General features: G+C 38.3%; 1 protein-coding gene across 2 annotated transcripts; it reads left to right on the plus strand.

Moving 5' to 3' along the window:
* The first annotated feature begins 1,646 nt into the window (after positions 1-1,646).
* Positions 1,647-16,698, plus strand: LAX1 (lymphocyte transmembrane adaptor 1). Of its 2 annotated transcripts, XM_074222420.1 has the most exons (6): positions 1,647-1,980; positions 4,294-4,407; positions 9,392-9,501; positions 10,232-10,342; positions 13,359-13,444; positions 14,580-16,698. In XM_074222420.1, the coding sequence occupies exons 2-6, from the start codon at positions 4,319-4,321 to the stop codon at positions 15,459-15,461; spliced, it is 1,278 nt and encodes a 425-aa protein (XP_074078521.1). In that variant the 5' UTR covers positions 1,647-1,980; positions 4,294-4,318; the 3' UTR covers positions 15,462-16,698. The 2 variants fall into 2 exon arrangements, with proteins under 2 accessions (XP_074078521.1, XP_074078522.1); XM_074222421.1 differs by having other exon boundaries at positions 1,647-4,407.
* Positions 16,699-22,708: the final 6,010 nt, after the last annotated feature.

The following is a 22,708-nucleotide window of genomic DNA, read 5'->3' on the forward strand; positions in this document are numbered from 1 at the left end:
TAAAATTTGCAAGGCACTTGACTTACATTTCTTCAGGTGAGGTAGATCAGTTGGTTCTTGTCCTTCATTATCAAAGAAAAACCAAAACAACATCACTATATTAGAGACAAGTTATATTGTGTTCAACTGTGGCTAATCAGAATGCTCTACCACATGTTGGGCACAAGTAGTCCATGTGAACATCTTGTGTGGGTTCTCCAAACTTACACATTTCATGTTTCCTTTGAGCTGCCTCAGTTCTACCTTATTCATAGAACACAGCACCCTTTCTAATAAAGGCATGTCCTGTCTCTCATATTCACAATCCATTCCAAAGTTCTTAAGAGAAACCTTCAGAGTGACTTGTATTATTTTTCTGACCCCCATGTGAGTGCTTGCCCTGTGTGAATTCTTCATAAAATAGTATTTTTGGCAAGTATATATTTGGCATTCAAACAACCTAACCAGCCCAACATATGGCCAGGTCATTGTGTTCTCAGTAATGATGTTTGAATGCCTGACAGTTTCGCTTGAGAAAGGACCTCAGTGTCTGGAATTTTCTCCTACCAGGTGATCTTCAGAATCTTCCTAAGATAATTTAAATGGAAGTGATTAAATTTCCTGACATGGTGCTGGTGGATTGTCCAGGTTTTACAAGCACATGACAATGAGGCCACAACAATGACTCTGTAGGCCTACAGTTTAGCAGTCTAATATCTCTTCTCTTCCACATTGTCCTTCAGAACCTACCAAACACTGAACTACCTCTGGAAATGTGTGTGTGTCAACTTCATCACACAACCAATGTGTACCTCCCTGGAAAGATCACTGGCAAGCTAAGAGAACTTATCCACAGAATTCAAAACTTCTCCATTTGCTGAAATCAATGATTCCACCTATGACTGATGGAACATCTGTTTTCTTGATGTTAATTGTAAGACCAAAATTAGCAGCAAGCAGCAGAGAATTGATTCAGCTTCAGAGGGTGCATTGAGTGTACAATCATCTGCAAACAGAAGATCATGTACAAACACTCCCTCACTGAAGGTGTTTGATAACATAGTTGAAAATATTATTCTAAAAAGCCTGGGAGCAAGGATACAGGCTTGATTCATTGCTGACCAGGAAACTGTCCACTATCCAGAACCCATCTACTATCCAGAACCCAGACAGGTACACCATCATGAAATTGAAGTACAATACTGTTAAGCTTTCTTCCATAAGCCTTCACGACTGACAGTATCAAAGGTCTTGGTAGGCAATCTTAAGCCCATTTTAACAGATGAAAAAGACTGAGACTCAGAAAAGAAACATAACTTGCCCAGAGTCATTCAGCCAGGAAGTGTCACAAAGGGGATTCAAAGTAGGTCTTTCTGACTTCAAATCCAGGATCTTATCTACAATGCCTACAATCTAGTTGAGGATGATACAACAGTTAGAGGGATATTGTTCACAAATAGGAGAAGGGAGGAAAATATATTGTTAGAACCCCTAAGGAGGAAAAATAATTAAAAGGAAGGTGACTATTGGTTAGACTAGAATGGAGGGAGCAAGTAGATGGGAGGTAGGAAACATAGTAGTGGGAGGGGCAAGCCTCTGAAAAGTTCACACCCACACACATAGACACCTCACCCCCAGGAAAACCTTAAAAAACAAACCTACAACAGATATCTTGCTAAGTGAGGAGGATGTAGTACAGTGAATGTTCTTTCAATGTTCTGTTTCCAATCCTATTCCCATGTTCCGTTCTCCTTCATTATATCCTCTCTTTTTGGGTTCAGGACTCAGGCTTAAGCTAAAGGAGTCTCTTTCATCAAGTCTCCTTCCACCTGCTCCAGAAAGCTTTGGGGGCTTTCCCTGGTGAAGTACTGGAACTCCAGATGAAAGACGGGTCAGAGGAAGAAGTCAACCAAGGAACAGACTGTGAGCCGGAATTGATCTGTTGGGTGAATGGAATTCCTGCCAATTCAAAATTCACCTTCTCTTTCTGCTTCCTACAGGGTAAGATGGCTATATGGGGAGTAAGAAAATGGACCGGTAGCTAGAATCAAGCATGTGGGAGTCATTGTCAAAATGGGACAGTGGGGGAGTAAGAAGGGAACTGAAATAGGCAACAGATTGACTCCCTATGGAGGGTTGAATTTATACATGGAAGATTTAATTGAATGTTCACAGTGAAGAAGGGACATCATGGTGAGTTATTGTCTCCTTTGTGTTCATTTCCATGGGAAAGGAAAGAATTCTTGGGGAATGGGTGAACAGAAACCATCAGGATCTTGCTCCAGGCAGCAAGATGTCCATTGTCTCTGAATTTGGTGAAATTTAATACCAGTTTCCAGCAATTCCACCCATTTCCCCCATCTCAGGATCTTTCCCAATAAGGAAGAAGGGTGAAGTAAAGTGGATCGAAGCAAATGTATAAAATACATTTAGCACTTTTTCTTAGAAGTGTTCAGAGTCTGGGGATGCTCTCCTAAGAAAATAAAATGTCAAATAAGGATTAAGGACAGCTGGCTATGCATTACACCATATTGCTTATAGGACGGTACATAAAAATGACTGACAGAGAACATAGGGGACAGAACAAGTAGGTTTTTAAGCTGGTTTAGGAAGAGAAAGGAAAGAGGCAAAGGGAAAAGTGATTATACTAATCAAGAGATGAGGCAAGTGACCTTGAATCAGTACCTAGAGCCAGATGAGGGAGTTTTCATTCAAATCAGACACACTGACAAAAATTTCCTAACTTTCAGGCTTGTAGGGCAAGACACTCAAAGGGCAAAACTGAGTTAACCTCCTAGAAGACTAGGAAAAACCAGGAGAAATTCTTTATCCCTTGGCAATTACCAAGAGGATTTCAGTGTAGTTTGATAATAACTGGGAACAAACTAATTAGATTCAGTATGATTAGATGCAAATAAGAGACAAATTGACTTTTGCTCTGGAGAATCAATACTTCAAAAGCTTTTATGAAGCACAGTTTACCAGAAAAGATATATAAATGTAAATAAAAGAGGGAATTATTTATGTAGGAAAGTAGATGGCCAAAACAACCTGTGTGAGTTCTGCCATCTTCGTAATTCCTGAGAAAAGACAAATCTACCAGGAGTTCACTGATCTCATTGTGACTCAGAAATCCAGGAAGAATAGTAGACCCTTCACATGCTTGGGGACCCAAAATGGTTCATTCCCCTTCCCTATACAAAATGAGCTGATTCCTCACTACAACAGTTGGTAAATGCTAAGTTCAGAGTAAGTACTGAAAAGATGTGTTCTTCTGTCATTTTAAACACGGATCAGAGCTTCCTGTGCCCCTTGCTACCTCAGCATATTGGAACTGATACTTCCTGTGGCTGACTCTCTGTTTCCATTTGGGTAAAGCCACCAGCTACCTTCTAACAGCTTAGGGAAGCTCAAATTCTTAGCAGTGTTTCCTTTATATCACTTGGCCATCTCTTCATTCAGTGCTTTACATACCACACTCTTCACCCACATGCCCACCTACAAGGCAGTGAAGATCGTAGTATGTCCTCCAAACCACTTCTGGATTCAAAGGCAGTTGCATGAGTAGCTCCACGTAGGAATAATTCAGCAAATTCTTGTAGATAAGGCCATCAAGTTCAGAACAGATAGAGCAAGGACTGGGATCATCCAAAGGAGTTTGTTGAGGAAAGAAGGATGGTAGGATCAGGAACACTGGGAAGAAAGGTGAGATTTCTTTGTGGGAAAGGCAACATATTACAGTGGAAAGTCAGCTGGCCTGGAAGGCAGAGGACATATTTAAATTTTGGCTTCTCAACTCAGAATCAAAGATTTAGAGCCAGGAGAGTTCTTAAAGGTTACTGAGTCCAACTCCTTTATTCTATAGACGAGGGAAATTACATAGAGAGAGTTAAATTACGCATCTTTCAAGTGTAATTACTACAAATTTGAATCCTGGATTTTCTTATTCCAAGTTTGTTGTCCTTTTCATTAAAATACTTTGGAGTTGAGCAAGTTGCTTTTTTTGTTCTCAGTCTCAGTTTACCTTTCTGCAAAGTGAAGGTGTTAAAGAAGATGATCTGCAAAATCCCTCTAGATCTTCTGATTTTTTTGGTGTTTTTTTAAATTCAAACTGGATTCCCCCCCATAAAAAGGAATTGGGGGAGCACTGAAAGAAAGGGTCAGAGATGCCAAGAGGATTTGATAACTGGTAACAAGTTATTTAGATTCAGTAATGACCTGTTCTGAAAAATCAATAGCAAAGAACACTTTGATGGTTTAGTAGAAAGTGAACTTGGAAAGAACTAAAAAATAATCTGTTTTTTCCAACACAAGTATTCATTTAGCAAGTTAACCCACAATGGAAATGTCCAACCCTCCAAACTCCAGGATCAAAGAGAAGATTGTGGAATATACTACAGTCCCACAGACTGTTGATAGTCCCGGTGGGTGAGTACTTATTTTAAAACTTGCTTTAAATGGTCTACTGGATGGTTTAAATAGAGGGTGGAGGTTTCCTTTGGGAAATTCCTATCTTGATATTGCTACTGCCATTAAAATTGAGACAACTTTGAAAGGATATATTGGGGTTTTATATTGGAGAAGGAGAGTAGAAGGCCTGTGAGTCTTTGTGAAAACTAGACAGCAGCCTTAGTGGAGGATTTTCTAAGGGAAAAAAACTATGTGGCACATTTCAATTTCTTTTGGAGTCAAAAACTTGGATGATAGTAACTAGTTAATCTAGTGATTGGGGGCTAAATTCAATTTAATTCAATGCAGTAAGCAATTAAGACAACCAATATATGTCTAGCACTGTGTTAGGCACAATGGGGATACAAAGAGAAAAACTCTCAAGAGGTTTACAGTCTCCTTTGTCTCAGAAGGTGCTGCATATTTCTCACAGGAACTTTTTTCTTAGAGAGGCTATAGGTCATCATCCAGACCCCATTCCTCATCATCCACTTCATAATTCCTTATTCTCATCCTCCTTAATACTACCACCCTAAAGTCCCAACTAAAAACTACCCATTCTTTCTACTGTGTCCTCTGGAATCCTGTTCCATAGGCAATAAACTTCCATTCATCCTAAATCTTTTCCTTTCTCATTCCTTTCATCTTCTAGCAATCACTGAAGCCCAAGTCTCCCTTAATGACAGAGCTTCCCTGCCATCCTTTTCAGTATTGATTGCAGCTTCAGGCATTCCCCTTGGCTCACTCTTGGTTAAGGCAGAAGAGTTAGAGTACTCATTGGATTGAATTAGATTAGATCCTCTCTTTTCTCTAAGTTTTTGGAACTATTTTTTTCTCCTGGTTCCCTTGCTCCCATTAGATTGCTCCTTTTCAAGCTCCTTCACTGAAACCTTACTCTTGTCACATCTTCTAGCCAAAGGTGACCCAAAGGGTTCTTTCTAGGCCCTCTTCTTTTCCCTCTATACTACTTCACTTGGTGACCTCATCAGCAACTATGGATTTTATTACTATCTCTATGCTGATGATTCTCAAATTTTCCTAAGCTGCCCTAACCTCTCTACTGACTCCCAGTCCCACATTTTCAATTGTCCTTCAGAAATCTTGAATTAGAAGTCCAGAAGGCTTTTTAAATTCAACACATTCAAAATAGAACTCATTAACTTTCCCTTAAATATTCCTTCCACATTTCAATTTCCCTATTACTATTGAAGATAACATCATCCTCTCAGTCTCTCAGACTTACAACCAAGGTATCATCCTCACTTTTCACCATCTCTTACTTCCCCTAGTCAATCTATTGCAAATGCTTATTGATTTTACCTCTGCAATATTTTCCTCAAATATGTTCCCTTTTCTCCTCTGATACTATCACTAACCTGATAGAAGCTCTCATCAACTCATATTTGGACTCACAGTAGCCTGCTAGCAGTTCTGCCTACCTCAAGTGTCTCCTACTTCAATCCATCCTTCATTCAAGTAATTTCCTAAAATGAAGGCCTGTCCATGTCACCTCTATATTCAATAATCAATTATGGTTTTCTCTTGCCTTCAGGATCAAATACAAAATGCTCTATTCAACACCCAAAACCCTTTAAAACTTGGGACCCTTAACCCTTTTACTTTTCCAGTTTCTTATCCCTTTCTTCCTACTACCCCCCTCATTCTTCAATTCAGTGATCAGCCTTCTGGTTATTCCTTGAACAAGACCCTTCATGGATTGGCTCCAAGTATTTTCCCTAGCCATCCCCTTTCTTGGAATCCTCTCCCTCCTCATTTCCATCTTGGAAATGTTGGCTTCTGTGGCTTCCTTCAAGTCCCAACTAAAATCCCACCTTCTCCAGGAAGACTTTCTCAACCTCTCTTAATTCTAGGGCCCTCCTCCTAGTTTTCTTATAGTAAAGCTTGTTTTATATGTACATATTTTCTTGTTGTTTCTGTCATGAGATGTGAACTAACTTTAAAGGCAGGGACTATCTTTTGCTTCTTTTTTGATTTGCCTCTTCCTCAATTTAGCACAGTGCCTAGTCCAAAGTCTGGCTACTTAGGATTTTGTTCAGACAGATCAATCTACGTTTCAACATCAAAACCAACTGAAGTAACTCTAGCTACAACTTTGGATCACATCTAGGATGAGCCACATTTCAGCTGTGTTTTGAGGCTCTATTCAGAGCACATTAAAGAATAAGGTCCATGGGAAGAGAAAGTATGACTTTAGGTTCTGCCCTTTGGGATTATGACTGCCATTCAGCTGCTCCTCAACTGTGCCAAAAAACAATATGAAAACCCTAGTAAGACTTTTCTTGTTCCTTCATCCCTCAAAGATGGGGAACTCATGAAAAAATAAGAGTGAGGAGCAAACACAAATATGGATGGGAAAGTCAGAATGGCCAGTTTTTTACCCCTATAATTTGCCAAGTTTTGTCAATGGTACCTTCACACAACCTCTTGCAGCTGTTCCCTCCTCTTCATTCACAAATTCTATAACCTGGGGCAGCTAGGTGTCGCAGTGAATAGAGCACCGGCCCTGGAGTCAGGGGTACCTGAGTTCAAATCAGGCCTCAGACACTTAATAATTACCTAACTGTGTGGCCTTGGGCAAGTCACTTAACCCCATTTGCCTTGCAAAAACCTAAAAAAAAATTAAAAATTAAAAAAACCAAATTCTATAACCTAATTCAAATTTCTCATCTGGCTTATTATAATGCCCCTGAATTGGTTTCTCAGCTTGCCATCTTTCCCTTTTCCTGTCCATCTTCCATATAGCTGACTCCTTGAAATTCCTAAGGAACAAGTCAAAAACAAAGATGAACCATGTCAAAATCTGCCCTCCAACACACACATAATCTCAAAACTCTTCAAAGGTTTTTTATTGTCTCTAGGGTAAAAATATAAGATTCTCATCCTGGAAATTAAAATCTTTCATAATCAATTCAGCTTGTCCTGCCAGTGGTTATTCATACATGAAATCCCATTTCCTGCCTTTATGTCCTTTCCCAGGGACAATAGCCCATAAGTGGAAAGCACTCCCCTCTCAGCCCTTCCTTAGACTCATAGACTTCCTTCAAAGTTCACTATTCAGATAGACCTGGGAAATTCTTAGATTAAAGAGACAAGGTCTCCCACTTGCATCCAGGGCCACCTCCAGTCATCCTGATCTAAATCTTGCCACTGGACCCAGATAGTTTCAGAGCAGAAACTGAGGATGATGAGTTTGTACAGCCCTTATTCACTTAAATCCAATTCATTTGCAAGTCATGGAATCATTTCCTGTCGAGTCCGGAGGAGGGAACTCAGGCCAACATCAATATGATGCATAAGCTGGTTCGTTTATTGATCACAGTATACATACTTTTATACTCTACATTTATGTAACCAATTACATAAGCGTTTTAGCAAGCATTTTTTTTCACATGCATACCTTGTGTATGTCTTAGGTGATTGTTTTGAGAACCAAACAGTGTTTTGATAAACAGAGTGAAGATTGTTTTGAGAACCAAACAGTGATTTGATAAACAAAGTGCAGAAGGTAATTATCTCAGAATGTGCTATCTATCTGAGCCTGGGAATACACCTTGTTAGCTCAGACATGTAGCTACTCCCTTATCTAAGCTCTGAAGTACATCTTGCTGGTTAAAGCATATAACTATTTCTGTATTAACCCTTCATAGCTCTTAGCCTGGAATACATATGACACAACAATTTTCCTGATGCCGATGAAGGACAAACAACAACAAATTGCTCAGATCTTACCTCTTACAAGAAACTTGTTCTGATTCTTTGAGCCCAATTTTGTTTGTACTTTGATTTTTCTAATCTGTATACATGTATTAGTCCCCCTCCCCTTTTTGCTTTTTCTTTGTATCTCTAACATCAAGCACAATGATTTGTTTTAGTTTTATAATCTTCCATGCCTGTCTCCTGAGGAGTCTCTGCACAAAATAGGTACTTCATAAATTATTATCAAATAAACAAATTAATAAAACTTTTTTGGGAGGAGATGAGCCTTAAGGAAACTTTAAAGGAGTGCAAGATTGTACAGCTCATTGGAAGTTCAGAGGAAAGAGAAAGAAAGAGAAAGATCAAATTATTTTGGAAAGCACCCCGGCAAGAGATTTGACTCTTTGATTTTTTTTAGCTCTTTGTTTCTCTGCGTCTCATTCTCTTCCTCGATTTGTTGTGCAGTCACTTCAATTATATCTGACTCCCCATGACCCTTTTTGGGGTCTTCTTGACAAAGATGATGGAGTTTTCCATTTCCTTCTCCAGTTCATTTACAAATGAGTAAGCTGAGGCAAATAGGGGTTAAGTGACTTGTCCAAAGTTACCCAGTTACTAAGTATCTGAAGCTAGTTTTGAATGCTTGTCCTTCTCCTAACTCCAGGGTGGGCACTTTATCCTTATCTATAAAAGGAGAGGTTTAGACCATGCCACTTCTCTCCCATTCCTTCATCTTTGGTTTCTACCATGACAGCTTTGATTTATTCCCCAATTGGTATTTTTGTCTTATTTCTCCTAAGAATTCAGTTTCTGTGCATCTTCTTGGCCATCTACACACACAGAGATAACCTTTGCAGTTGCCTTTCATTTGTTGTCTTCTTTAGTTAAAAGTAAGCTCTTTGAGGGGAAGGGATGCCTTGCTTGTTTATATTTGTGTCCTGAGCACTCATCCCAGTGCTTGACTCATGTTAAAAGTGTTTTATCTGTCTTTTCATGTTTATGTTTAGATTTTCTTTAAGGTATCTTCCATTCATCTCCAGTGTTCTAGAAAAGCAGTGTGAACAAGTCATGTAGTGTGGGTAGTAAACAAAGCAAACAAGACTGGAGTGAAAAATTTGATGGAAAGTTACAGATGAGATGGGTAATTAGACTAGAGAAAGAAGTAGTCAGTAGTGTAATTCATTGATTACTACAGACCAATCCAAACTGGGGAGAAGGAGCTTGGATTAATTGTGGGTTCTCCTAGATTTAAAGTCCAACACAATATCCTGTTTTCTGTGATTGCGGGGTCGCTTGCCATCTTCTTCGTCACTGCTCTCCTCTTCACTCTGTGGTTCTGGAATAAACGGAAAAAGCGTGAGTTGCATGTGTCTTCAGATCATGAATGAAAATTATCCTTGGTATTTCCATTAGGAAGAGCAAACTAGCCTCATAAAGTCCTGTGCATTCTCAAATATTACCAGAGATGACTGAGACATTGTCTCAGGGAGAAGAAATTTAAAGGTCACCTTGACAGTACTCAGTAGCACAGAAACAACAGAGCATCACATAGCTTACTTAGTGATTAATTAAAATAGGAAGTTACTATATGATAGTTTTCCCTGAGCTTCTCCCCTTCCTTAGCCCTGGCAGTAGTTTCCCTAGTAGTAACCTCTGGGTATCCTGGGGTCTCTGCTATACCCAGAAACTCCCAATTGAATTAAAGTTAGCTTTCCTGTCACTTGTCTGGAGTAGCAAAAATTGACCAAAGAGGTAGAGCCATAGTCCTCTCAAAGAATTCTAACCCATGATTTCAATTGTCAATAATCATTTGAGTACAGGTTTACTTGTATTTTTGTATTGTTCATTTACTATGAAGAATGGATTAAACTTGCTACTCTTGGATGCTTTTTCCGCAAGAACTCTTACTGTTTCTACTGGGTCATATGGGATTGACCTAATCCGGGAAAAATGACTAGTATTCTGGTAAAAGTAGTACAATCACCCAGATATAGACTTTGCCCAAGAGGAGAACCCAATAGGTGAGGTCCCACCTAACCCAACAACTCATATGTTGCTGACATCTCTCTTATCTATTGTATTATAGGACAGGTATCTTACTTCCGGGTCACTGTTGTTCCCTTGGTGACACTATCTCAATCCAGAGAACGAGCCAAAAATATCTATGATTTTCGTCCACAAAGCCAAGTGAGGTCTGGTAGGTTCTTCTCTCATGCTTCTGGGTCTTCAGAAGAATGAATTGGCAGCTCTTTAAGCTTTCAAAATAGCATGGGTTTGAAACAAACCTTACAGGTTATTTATTCCAATTTTCAATTTTTATATTATGAAAATAAGTCTAGAGAGGTTAAGTGATCTGTCTAGGCTCACACAGCTAGTAAGTGGTAAAGTCAGGGTTCAGAAGTAACTTTTCTGACTTTTAGTCCAGATATCTGCTTTTATTATTATTGTGGATCAGAAAAAATAGAACCAATGAGTCTCAAGATGCAATACTAAGGAGATGGCTCTAGAGAGCAACAGGAAGTGTACAAGGGAAGAGTGAGAAAGTCTAAACAGGGTAAGGAAGAGGAAGTGCCCATAATTAAGAAGAAGGGAGAAACTTGTGAAAGTGCACATAGCCATGACCTTCTAGCTCAACTCAAGATAGAGAGAGTAGGAAGCAACAGACAAAACTTCAGCTCTAATCCTCTGGTCACAAGAAGACAAGTTAGCTACAGGAATAATCTTTTTTATTCAGAAGTCTGGTAAAATCACTCATTCCTCTTTTAAGTCAACCATCAAGCACTTATTAACCACCTACTATGTGTCTTGCACATATTAGGCACTAGATGAGCAAATACAAAAGTGCCTCTAGGGGCAGCTAGGTGGTGTAGTGGATAAAGCACCAGCCTTGGAGTCAGGAGTACCTGGGTTCAAATCCAGTCTCAGACACACCTAGCCGTGTGGCCTTGGGCAAGCCACTTAACCCCATTGCCTCGAAAAATCTAAAAAAAATCTAAAAAAATAAAATCATACAAAAGTGCCTCTACCTTCAGGAAGCTAGCATTTTATTGGGGAGATAAAACATGTTCAAATACAAGTAAATATAGGCAATATGCAAAAATAATACACAGTGTTTGTTGGGTCTAGAGAAAAATAATAACTGGGGTCAACATAAATATCTCTAGAAAAAAATGGCACTTGAGCCAAACCTTGAATGGAGGCAGGGTTCCAAGAGGCAGAAGTGAATAGGGAGAGCACCAAGAAGAGCCTTACTTGGGGGCCACAGGTGGAAGACCAAGTACAAGTACAGCCAGTAGCTCAAGATTGGTGATGTATTATAAATAAGGAAAGAAAAATGTATAAAAAAACCTGACCAAAGTCAGATTGTGAAAGACTTTATATACTATACAGAAGAGTTTGTTTTTTATCCTAGGTACAATGAAGTGGTTAGAGCAAGGAAGTAGGATGATCGTATCTATATTTTAAGAATACTAACCTGGCTATGCTAGGGTTCCTCTGAAGCTCCAGCTGCTGCTAGGTCACTTGAGATTGGAAATTCTGAGGTGTAGTAGGGCTGTTGTGTAGCCACACTAGATCTGGCATCAATATGGTGAGCTCCAGGGAAAAGAGGGCCAATCTAAGGTGACCTTAATGAATACCGGTCAGGAAAATGAAGCAGGTGAAAACTTCTATACTATTCCATATTGAGATCAAGCCCATGAATGGACACTGTATTTCTAATGTGGGAGTTTTAAGAGGACCCAATCTCAAACCAAAAAAAAAGAAAGATACCAATTTATCAGTTGCATGGGGGGGGGGGGGGGTACTGGATACAGAGAGAATAATTAGGAGGCTGTTGAAGGAGTCTGGCCTCTGAGACCTGAAACTGGGTGGTAGTAATAAAAGAGTTCAGTTCAGGTTAAAGAGAAGTTGAAGAAGTGGAATTGACAAGACTTGATAATTAACTGAATTTGGAAAATGGAGTATTCTAAATGAGAGTAAAAAATTGAGAACAATCCCCATGCTGCAAACCTGATTTACTGGAGAATGATAGAGGAAGAAGGATTTGCCAAAAATTAAAAGAAAAAGTAGGGTTAGTAAGAAAGAAAATGTGTTCATTTTGGATATGTTGGATTTGATTGGCCTATGGGATATCCAGATAAAGCTATCAAGCTGAAAGTTGGCGATATAGGACTAGAGCTATAGAGAAAGATTAGGATGAGACAAGAAGATTTTGGAGACATCAGCATCAAGATGAAAATTGGTTATGTGGGAACTAATGAAATCTCCAATAGAAAGAACCTGAAGAAAAGAGTAGCCCAACTTAATAGGTTTCTCCAAGAAACCTCTCTGATCTCCTCAGTCAATTTCTAGTTTTCCTCTCAGATCTCATATAAGTTCATTATTATTCTTTTCTTAAACTTAATAATTTCTCATGTTAGGTTAGGGTTAAGGTGTAGTGAACAGAAGATTCAGGAAAAGCTAAGTTCAAACTCAGTGTAAATCACTAACTAGGTGTGAGGTTCTGGACAAATTATTTTACTTCTGTTTCCTCAGTTTCCTCAACTGTAAAATGGGTATAATACCTATTTCCCAGGGTTACTGTAAGAATAAAATAAGATGATATTCATAAAGTAATTTTCAAATATTGAAGAACTATATAAATGTTATTAAGTCATTTAGCTTGCGTCTAACTCTTTATCCTCATTTGGAGTCTTATTGGTAAAGATATTATGGTGATTTGTCGTTTCTTTCTCCAGTTCATTTTACAGATGAGGAATTGAAGCAAATAGGGTTAAATTACTTGCCCAATATCACATAGCTAATAAGTGTCTAAGGCTAGATTTGAACTCAGGTCTTCAGGACTTCACATTGGTCATTCCACTGAGACACTTAGCTGCTAAACTTTATAAATGCTAGCGATTATTTTGTTGTTGCTGTTGTTATCTGTATGTGTTTCACATCCCTCTTCTGCACCATCCCCCCAGAATAAATTGGAGGAACACTATCTTATCTCAGCTGGTATCTCCCCCAGCATCAAACATAACGTTCCATACATATATCTCTTAATAAATGTTCGTTGAATGTTGAACTGATGAGTTTCTGAAGTCCTGAGAAATTCAGGTTCACTTATAACACTGAGACTCAATTGAGTTTCCACCACTTGGATTATGGGTAGCCCTTCCTTGCTTCTCAGACCTGTTCTTTGATTCTTGCTCCTTGATATCTTAAAGGTCAGCATCACTCAAGAAGCATTCGTATTTTCAGTACTGAGAGTCTTATCCCCAGAAATTCGGACAATTCTAACTTGGAGCATGAGGTAAGACAATGCACACATACACACACTCATACACACACACACACACGCACACACACGCACACACATATAAGCACATATATAAAATATATTTATACATTCATACACATATATAATTTTTCCCCACTAACAAAGGATTTTTTATTTTTGTACTCATATCCAACATATAACTCTGAAGAAAATTAAATTAATACTACTATGATTCCTCAAATTACCTTTCTAATCTTTGAATTGAATTCAGAAATTCTGCTTTTCCTCTGAATTAGTTCAAACTTATAATTAAAAGAAAGGTTGTTATCCCTCATACTGGTAGTTCCTAGGTTACTTCCAGAACATCTATTTGTTAACTTGGTAACAACCTAAAAAGATATATTGACTGTCCTTGCCTGTCCCTGTCAGGGAAATTTTGAATCTGTTTCAAGGAGGCAACAATTCTGGTAGTTTTGATCCCATTGCAAAGATTAGAAAGGATGCATTCTATAAAACAATGAATATCCTTAAGTGATAGAGGCAGTGATGAGCCTCACATGAATGCCAAGCTGCTTTCTTAGTATAGCCAATCACGATATGCCTGCTCCAACACTACCATCTATCATTTTTTCTCCACACCTAAGACCCCTTCTTTATTGTTTGTCAATGAAGAGGGCCCCCTTATTTTCATTGAAATTGCAGATTTTACTGAGGTTGCTAATATGACCTGCTTTGTTAACAGTTACTGATTAACTTCAGAAGCTTTTTGCTTTTATTAATTTTACTTTATTTTTAGTAACTTTGTCACACTTGTCTGTCTCCATATGGAATGACAATACAATAATCACAGAAACTCAAAACTGGAGAACAACTTCAGAGCTAATCCAGTCCAATGCAAAAATGAGTAAGAATCACCTCTAACCCATATCCTATATTTTCACTACACACATATATATATAAAACAGACTAGAAAACAAGAGACTTTTTCTGGTTGCTTGACCCAGAACATAGACATTTTTAAGGTTACAGAAGGTCTTAGAAATAGTACCCTGAAGGAACAATCTAAAAGTTGTTAAGTTTCCCATCACAAGCAGGAAAAAGAAAAACTATGCTAATGTTCCATACCCCTTTCTGTTACATTTAAATTACTTCTTCATTTCTTTTACAGTTTTCACCAGCAACAGTACATGTCCTCCAGGCATGCAGAGGCAATGTCCCTTCCATTGGATATGAGGTTGGCATCTATGACAACACTGCTATATCCCAAGTCTGTGGGAACCTCATCCCTGCAGTTGACTATGTCAACATTGGAGCATCCATAGAAAGTATAAGCACCTCTTCCGAGGATTCACACGATTATGTCAATGTGCCCAATGCTGACGAGGTCTCCAGGAATCCAGGTGCAATGAATTCCTTATCTGAGAATCTCCAGGACTCTCAAGTATCTGAGAAGAGTAAACCCAGTATAGAAAGAAATAATAACTCTAAAGATGCTGAAGACTCCACCAGTATTTGGGTTCTAGGCCTTGAGGACAGTGATTATCATGGGGATGCAGAGAGCTCTTCTCAGTCCTCCAATGATTATGTAAATGTACCAGCAGCAGATAATGAGAAGGATCAGAGTAGACAACATTGGATGATCTTTCAAGACTGCTGGGCTTATGACAATGTTTTATGGACCAAGCCTAATAATAGGAAAAATCCGTATGCAGGAGAAGAATTGACACCAACAAATATGGGAGGCATTCTGGATTGGACTGCCAGTCTCCCTTTTGATATCCAATGTAAAGAGTCAAAAGAGAATTCACTTGAATTCTGGGATTATGAGAATATCGAACCATTAGCAGAGGACAGAAACAGCCAAGAGACATCCAGAGAAATGGATAGTGAGGAATCTGATGACTATATAAATGTACCATCTGTGATTGAAGAGGGGAAGCTCAACATTGAGCATGAGGCTGAAGCCAAGGCACTGACTACAAAGCAGAAGTCCACTAAAGATGGAAATGTCTGTATGTTGCTTCATACTTTAACTTCTGTAACCACATAGCAGTGACTGAACTCAATGAAGGACTGAGAATCTTTCAATATGAACCATCTGGTGAAAGGTGAAAAAAGGTGATGAGTAGGCAAAAGGAACTCTGTAAAATTAGTGGTTTGGGGGGCGGGGAACAAAAGCAAAAAAAGGAACTACTCTTGAGTCAAGCAGTCTGCTCCTGAAACCAGGAGAACCAGGGATGAGTCTGGTTCTATGAAGTACGTGTGTCATTTATAATTTAATTATCTCATTGTACTTCAGTTTCATTATCTGCCAAATCAAATAATAATAATAATAATAATGATATCTGACCCACTTACCTAAGACAGCAGGTACAGCAGAAAGAACCATATATTTGGAGTCCAAGTTCCAGCCTGGCCTAATCCCAGTAAAGCCATATTTATGAGTGGGTTTGGAAAAATAATAATCTCTCATGGTCTCAGTTTCCTCATTTGTAAAATGAGGAGTCAGACTAGATAATTTCTAAGATGCCTTCCAGTTCCAAATCTATAATCCTTCCCCTTAAACTATGAGAATGTCCTATTAATGGAACAGCATTTTATAAGGAGAAATACAAATATAAGGAATGACCATTCCAAGACAGTGACATTACTAATGTCCACCCCAGATCATACACCATTAACAACGTTGCTACAACTACATTTTGAAGCAATTAAGCTATTATAAGCACATTCCATCATAACAATGTCCCAATAATAATGTTTCCGGTTTCAGATTTTTAATCTCTACTTCCCACCAGAGCTTTCACCTAAAACTAGGTTTTCATAGACTCCTTTAAAGATATTAAGAGGGGTTTTACATGTAGAAGTCTAAGCAAGGTCAGAAGGACTAAACTGGGAGGGAGGGGGCGTTCATTTGGTCTGTTTGTACACTCATATGCTTTTCTTGGAAAGGAGCTGGTGAATGGGCCCAATCTGGTGGACCAAGATCTAGGCACAGAATGCTTTGACTCCTCCTACTCTGTTATTGACTTAAGCAAATCTGAGTCAATCTATACCTTAGTTGCTTCAACTGTAAAGTTGGGAAATAATAAAGAAAACATGTGTTTGCAATTGCATTGATATAATTATATTATAATATAATATATACCTTTTCATATTTTTTGTTCCATCTCCCTAACTGGATTGTAAGTTTATTGAGGGCAGGACCCTTACATAATTTCTTCATATCATCTATAATATCTAACCCAGTACCTTTTAATACTAGATATTCAATAAATGCTTGTTGGTAAGGGATTGTATATGTATTTTTTCACATGTGGTTATAGTACACAGTCTTAGTTTAGGATAAATTTTTAATGTACCCTGTGGATGAAGTCTAGACATTAGCATGAGATTCTCCTTATTGTTGAAGAGATAAAATATAGGTACTTGCAATAGTTTCTTTCTGGTATAGCTGGGAGCAGGAGTCAAAAGAGGATGCTTGCTAGCTGTGATGCTGTATTCTAAAATCAGATACTGTAAAAAAGCAGCACAGGCATTTCCTTTTCTGGCAGTCACAGCAAGCACCAAAGCAGAAACCAGCAGCCATATCAGAAGCCTGGGTTCTGCATTCTGGGAAATCCCAATCAGATAACTCTGGGGATTGTGTGTGCGTGTGTGTGTGTGTGTGTGTGTGTGTGAGAGAGAGAGAGAGAGAGAGAGAGAAGAGAAGTAGATCTGGGGGAGGGGTAAATGGGTGTTTTTCTAAGTACTTAAATTTAATGAGCATTATAGAGTGCATTGGATGATTTCAACAGGTAAGATAATTTTAACTTAGTTAGCAAGAATAATTAGTTAAAATGGGAGGCTACTTTCCCTCTCACCCACCCCATTGACAATCTGTCCCAGGGTGAACTTTTCTGAGGTCTGACCTGGTCTATTCCCTCCCTCAGTGGTGGTCTTCCCACAGTGGGTTCCCAGGATTCCAGGGTCTTTGTATCCTCCACCATGATGCAATACCCTGGAATCTCTTCTCTATGTGACTTATGCCCTGAGAGCTTATGTTTCTTTGAGGCCTCTCTTGCCCTACTCTTAGCTGAAATTTTCTTAGAAAGTTGACATAAGGATATAATTGTTTCTTGTCCTAGAGCACATTTAGTAGAGTATTTCCAGAGTATTTGTCAAAATGGCTTTGTTCAGACTATAGATGCAGGTAGTTGATTAGATTGGTGTAAGTGAAGTATCTAATCTAACCCTAAAAGTCTAATCATTGATTAGATGAATTAAATTTTGTCTTCAGAGTTTTGAGGAAAGCTAAGATTAAAAGAGGGTCAAGGGGAGGAGGTTCTCCTATCTCCTGTAACTAAGGTAAGTCAGTGCCCTTCTGCCAAAATTCACCAAAAGTATTTACATCAAGAGGTTTTCATAAGGCCTCAACTAAATGGAACTAATAATAATTGGAAAGATAGAATATTTGCATTGATATAGACTCAGAGACCTGTTGGGTGAATCAATAATATTTCCAAATATTCGCCCATTCTCTGCTTGAACTCCTCCAGTAATGGGACTGATTACTTCATTAGGCAACCTCTATTTTTGGAGAACTCTGATTAGTAAGTTCTTCCATATATTGAGCCAAAATCTACCTTTCTATGTCTTCTCCTCATTGCTTCTAGTTTTATTTTATGGAATCAAGAAGAAAAACAAGTCTAATACTTTTGCCATGTGCCAGTCCATCAGATATCTGAAGATAGCTATCATTTCTCAACTCAGTCTTCTTTTCTCCAACTTTAATATTTCCAGTTCCTTTAACAATGATATTGCTGTCAAAAATAATAAATGATATTTAGATAGCAGAACATTTTAGAGACATATATATGACATTTTTATATATTCCTTTTATCCTTACAACAATCCTATGAAATAAGAGATACAGATATTATGCCTTTTATGGTTGATAAAATTGACAATCACAGAAGTTGAGTGAAATCACATAGTTATCAAGTTTCAATGTGAGGATTTGAACCCAGATCTTTTTGACTTCAAGTGAAGATCTTTATTGCCCATTGTGCCTCACTGCCTCATGAGATATAGTTTCAATTCACTCTCCTCTGGACATCCTTCAGATTATCACAGTCCAGACTGACTAGATCAAAGTTCAATAGTTCTAGAACCTCTCTCTCCCTCTATTGTGGATAGAGCACTGGTCTTGGAGTCGGGAGAACTGAGTTCAAATTCAGCCTCAGACACTTAATAATTACCTAGCTATGTGACCTTAGGCAAGTCACTTAACCCCATTGCCTTGCAAAAACCAAAAAAAGAATCTCTCTCTCCTTCTCAACACTTCCATTCAAGCCTAGGAATCAGATCTAAGACAAGATCCATCCTAAGGCATGGATTTATCTTCCTTCAGGTATATAACTTGATGAATTCAGTCATTCTCCAAATTCATTTTCAGTTTCTTCACCTCATTCAAAAGCAGTTGGTTTTTTCACAAAGATACAAAAGTAGAATCTTATCTGCTCTCTTGTTTCCTGTCAGTCAATATTTTTTAAATGCCACAGCTCAGTGTTTGCATATAGTAGCATGATGCAATGGAAAGAGTATTGGATTTGGAGTCTTACAACTCGAGTTCAGTTCTATTACTTTCTGTTACTCTATGTGATCTTGGACTAGTCAAATAGCTTTATTTGGGAGGCAAATGGGATTTAGGTGACTTCCCCAGGATCACACAGCTAGTAAATGAGGCTGGATTTGAACTCGTCTTCCTGATTCCAGGGCCAATACACTATCCACTGCAAATAACTTCTTTAAGCTGAATTTCTCTACCTGTAAAATGAGGGGATAGAGTCAATGAACTCTGAAGCACCTTTGAACTCTAAATCTACAGTCATGAATATGGTCAAGAACTGAGTTCAGTGATACTATACTTAACTGTATCCAGAGATGATGGAGTCAGCTTGAACCACCTCAAGAGAGCAGGTTGTTAAATTTTCATTGTGACCAGTTAGTTGGGAAAGTCAATAATGTCCATATCTTGTTTCAAAATTCAGTTCAAGCTCTCTCTCTCCTGGGTTTGGTGCTTCCTGAATTTTACAGACACACACATACAAACACACACATACACACAAACACAAACCTTTCTCTCTCTCTCTCTCTCTCTCTCTCTCTCTCTCTCTCTCTCTCTCTCTCTCCAGTTTCACTCAGGTGACCTTATCTTTTCTGTGTACCTAACTTTAATCTTATTTTTGCATTTTTTTCTCAGCCTACATGGGTGAAAGAGAGACTTGGGAGTTTTAAAAATTATGAAATCCCTTCTACAGAACTATTTGGTAGGTAAGAAGCAAAATAACCATTAGTTTGTTTATAGCCTAGTCTGGAGTGATAACAATCTGGGAAATGGATTGATTAGTCTCCTTAAACTAGGATGAGGTAGGGCCCTAGCCCCATCAGGAAGAGAGTTGAGGAATGGGGGGTAGGAAACACTAAGTCCTGAAGGCCTTATTTAATGCCTGGAGATGAGACTCTCTAGGAAAGCTAAGGAAATGAGAGACCTTGGAGCCCAGATTTAGGGAGAAAACAGGGAAGGTTTCTATTGGTTTGGGGATGATGGTTGCTGCTTTTTTTAATAAGAGCATGACAAGGACTCTAGCTAGGGATTTCAGATGAGCCTAAATTGAAGTCAGTTCAGGCTGAAGCAGAGACTCCACTGTTAGGGAAGTTCCTGAGACCCTATAGAAGACCAGTGGGGAGCAGACCCAACCATGATAGTCAGTATGAACAATACAGAATCATCAATGGCCCTGCAACAGGCTGCCTTGTGGGCACCTCAGTCACATAAGTGCCTCTCCATTTGTATGTCTACTTTTCTTGCTGAAAATGAATATTGTTAACCATAATTTTCTTAGGATAAAATGATATAACAAAAATTAGTTTTAGGGACAGCTAGGTGATGCAGTACATAGAGCACCAGCCCTGGAGTCAGGAGGACCTGAATTCAAATCTGACCTCAGATACTTAATAATTACCTAGCTGTGTGACCTTGGACAAGTCACTTAACACCCTTGCCTTGCAAAAGCCAAAAAAAAAACCCCATACTTTTATGAATGAAGCTTTATTCTCTAGGATCTTACTGAAAAGTTATAGATACCAACCCCGAACTATAAGAATAGACAATATTTATAGAAAAAATTTTGGTGGCCAACAAATCAAGATTACATATTTACACATCATATTTATTACATATTTGTACATTTATACATATCATTGATTATTTTATGATTATCTAACACATCTATAAGGTCTGTTCTATATGAGAACTGACAAAGATCCAATTAGCAACATGACTACTGACTTCTCTTCTGACTTGATATTTTATATTGTTATTAGATATGCTATTGATATATAAAACATTAAAATTTCTCTCTTTATAAAATGTCATAAGTATAAGAACTTATTCAGTCTCTTATCTAGATAACCAGAGTAGTTTTCTGTCTTCTTGGGATAGTCTTTCATTCTAATCCTTTATTTGTTTGTTTGTTTGTTTGTTTGTTTGTTTCCACATTATTACAATAATCTTGTTGTGAAAGTAAACATAAATACCCTCCCCCCAAAAAAGACAGAGAAACCTCAAAAGAAATGAAGTGAGAGAGAAAAATATACTTCAGTCTGTATTCAGATATCATTTGCTCTGTCTCTAGGATGGGTTGCATTCTTTATCATAAGTTCATCAAAGAAATTGCTTCAATATTTTCCCACAGTTATTACTGTTAACTGTATTTACCCTTCATTCTATTCCTCCCCACTCCCATTTATCCTCTTCTCTCTCTTTCACCCTGTCCCTCCTCAGAAATGTGTTGTATCTGACTACCCTCTCCTAAGATCTTCTCTCTCTTCTATCGTCTATACCCCCCTCTCCCTATCCCCCTTATCCCATCCCTTTCCTCTCATTTTTATTCTATGATAAGATAGATTTCTACACCCTATTGAGTGTGTGTGTTATTTCCTCCCTAAGCCATTTCTGATGAGAATGAAGGTTCACTCATTCATACTCACCTTCCCCCCCCCCGCTTCTGCTCCATTGCAAAAGCTTTTTCTTGAGTCTTTTATGTGAATATCTTAGCCTATTCTCCCTCTCCTTTCCCATTTTCCCAGTACTTTCCTTTATCTTCTTATTGATTCCATATTGATGCTATATTATACCATTATATTCAACTCTCTCCTTTGCCTTATTTGTATATACTCCTTCTAACTGCTCTTGTAAATGAGAAGGTTCATATGAGTTATCAGTATCTTCCTCCCATGAAGGAATACATGCAGTTCAACATCATTAAATTCCTCATAATTAGTCCTTCCTGTGCACCCTATCTATGTTTCGTCTGAGTCCTGTACTTGGAGATCAAATTTTCTGTTCAGCTCTGGTCATTTCAACAGGAAAGTTTCAAAGTTCCCTGTTTCATTGAAAGTCCATCTTTTCCCCTGAAAGATGATGTTCAGTTTTTCTGGGTAGTTGATTCTCAGTTGTAATCCAAGCTCTTTTGTCTTCTGGAATATCATATTCTAAACTCTACAAGCCCTTAATGTAGAAGCTGCTAAAACCTGTGTAATCCTGACTGTAGAGCTGTGATAGTTGAATTGTTTCTTTCTAGCTACTTGTAGTATTTTCTCTTTGACTTGGGAGTTTGGGGATTTGGCTATAATATTCCTGGGAGGTATTTTTTTGGCAGGGGGAATCTCTTTCAGAAGTGATTGGTGTATTCCCTGAATTTCTGTTTTACCCTCTGTTTCTAAAATCTCAGAGAAATTTTGCTAGATTATTTCTTGAAAAGTGAAGTCTAGGCTCTTTTGCTGGTCCTGACTTTCAAGTAGCCAAATAATTTTTAAAATATCTCTCCTGTTGTTTTTCCAATGAGATATTTCACATTTTCTTCTAGTTTTTTCTTATGATTTTGTTTGCTTCTTGATTTCTTGCAAAGTCATCAGCTTTCTTTAGCTCCATTCTACATTTGATGAAGAGAGGACTTCTTTTCCAAATGACAAATTCTGCTTAAGGGATTCTTCTCTCATTTGCCTTTTGGAATGCTTTTTCCATTTGACCTAAACTGGATTTTGACATATAATTTTCTCAGTATTTTTTGTATATCCTTCACCAAGCTGCTGACTTGGTTTTCATGATTTAACTGCATTGCTCTCATTTTTCTTCCCAATTTTTTCTCTACCTCCCTTACTTACTTTTCAAAGTCTTTTCTGAACTCTTCCATAGCCTAAGACCAATTCCTATCTTTCTTGGAGGCTTTGGATACAGAAGCTTTGACTTTG

The sequence above is a fragment of the Macrotis lagotis genome, chromosome 2 (assembly GCF_037893015.1).
Source record: "Macrotis lagotis isolate mMagLag1 chromosome 2, bilby.v1.9.chrom.fasta, whole genome shotgun sequence".
NCBI classification, from domain to species: domain Eukaryota; kingdom Metazoa; phylum Chordata; class Mammalia; order Peramelemorphia; family Peramelidae; genus Macrotis; species Macrotis lagotis.

Coding starts and splice junctions, on each gene's coding strand:
- LAX1 (XM_074222421.1), top strand. CDS start 4,319: ATGGAAATGTCCAACCCTCCAAACTCCAGGATCAAAGAGAAGATTGTG. Junction 9,502..10,231: donor CTGGAATAAACGGAAAAAGC/GTGAGTTGCATG, acceptor ATTGTATTATAG/GACAGGTATCTTACTTCCGG. Junction 13,445..14,579: donor ATTCTAACTTGGAGCATGAG/GTAAGACAATGC, acceptor TTTCTTTTACAG/TTTTCACCAGCAACAGTACA.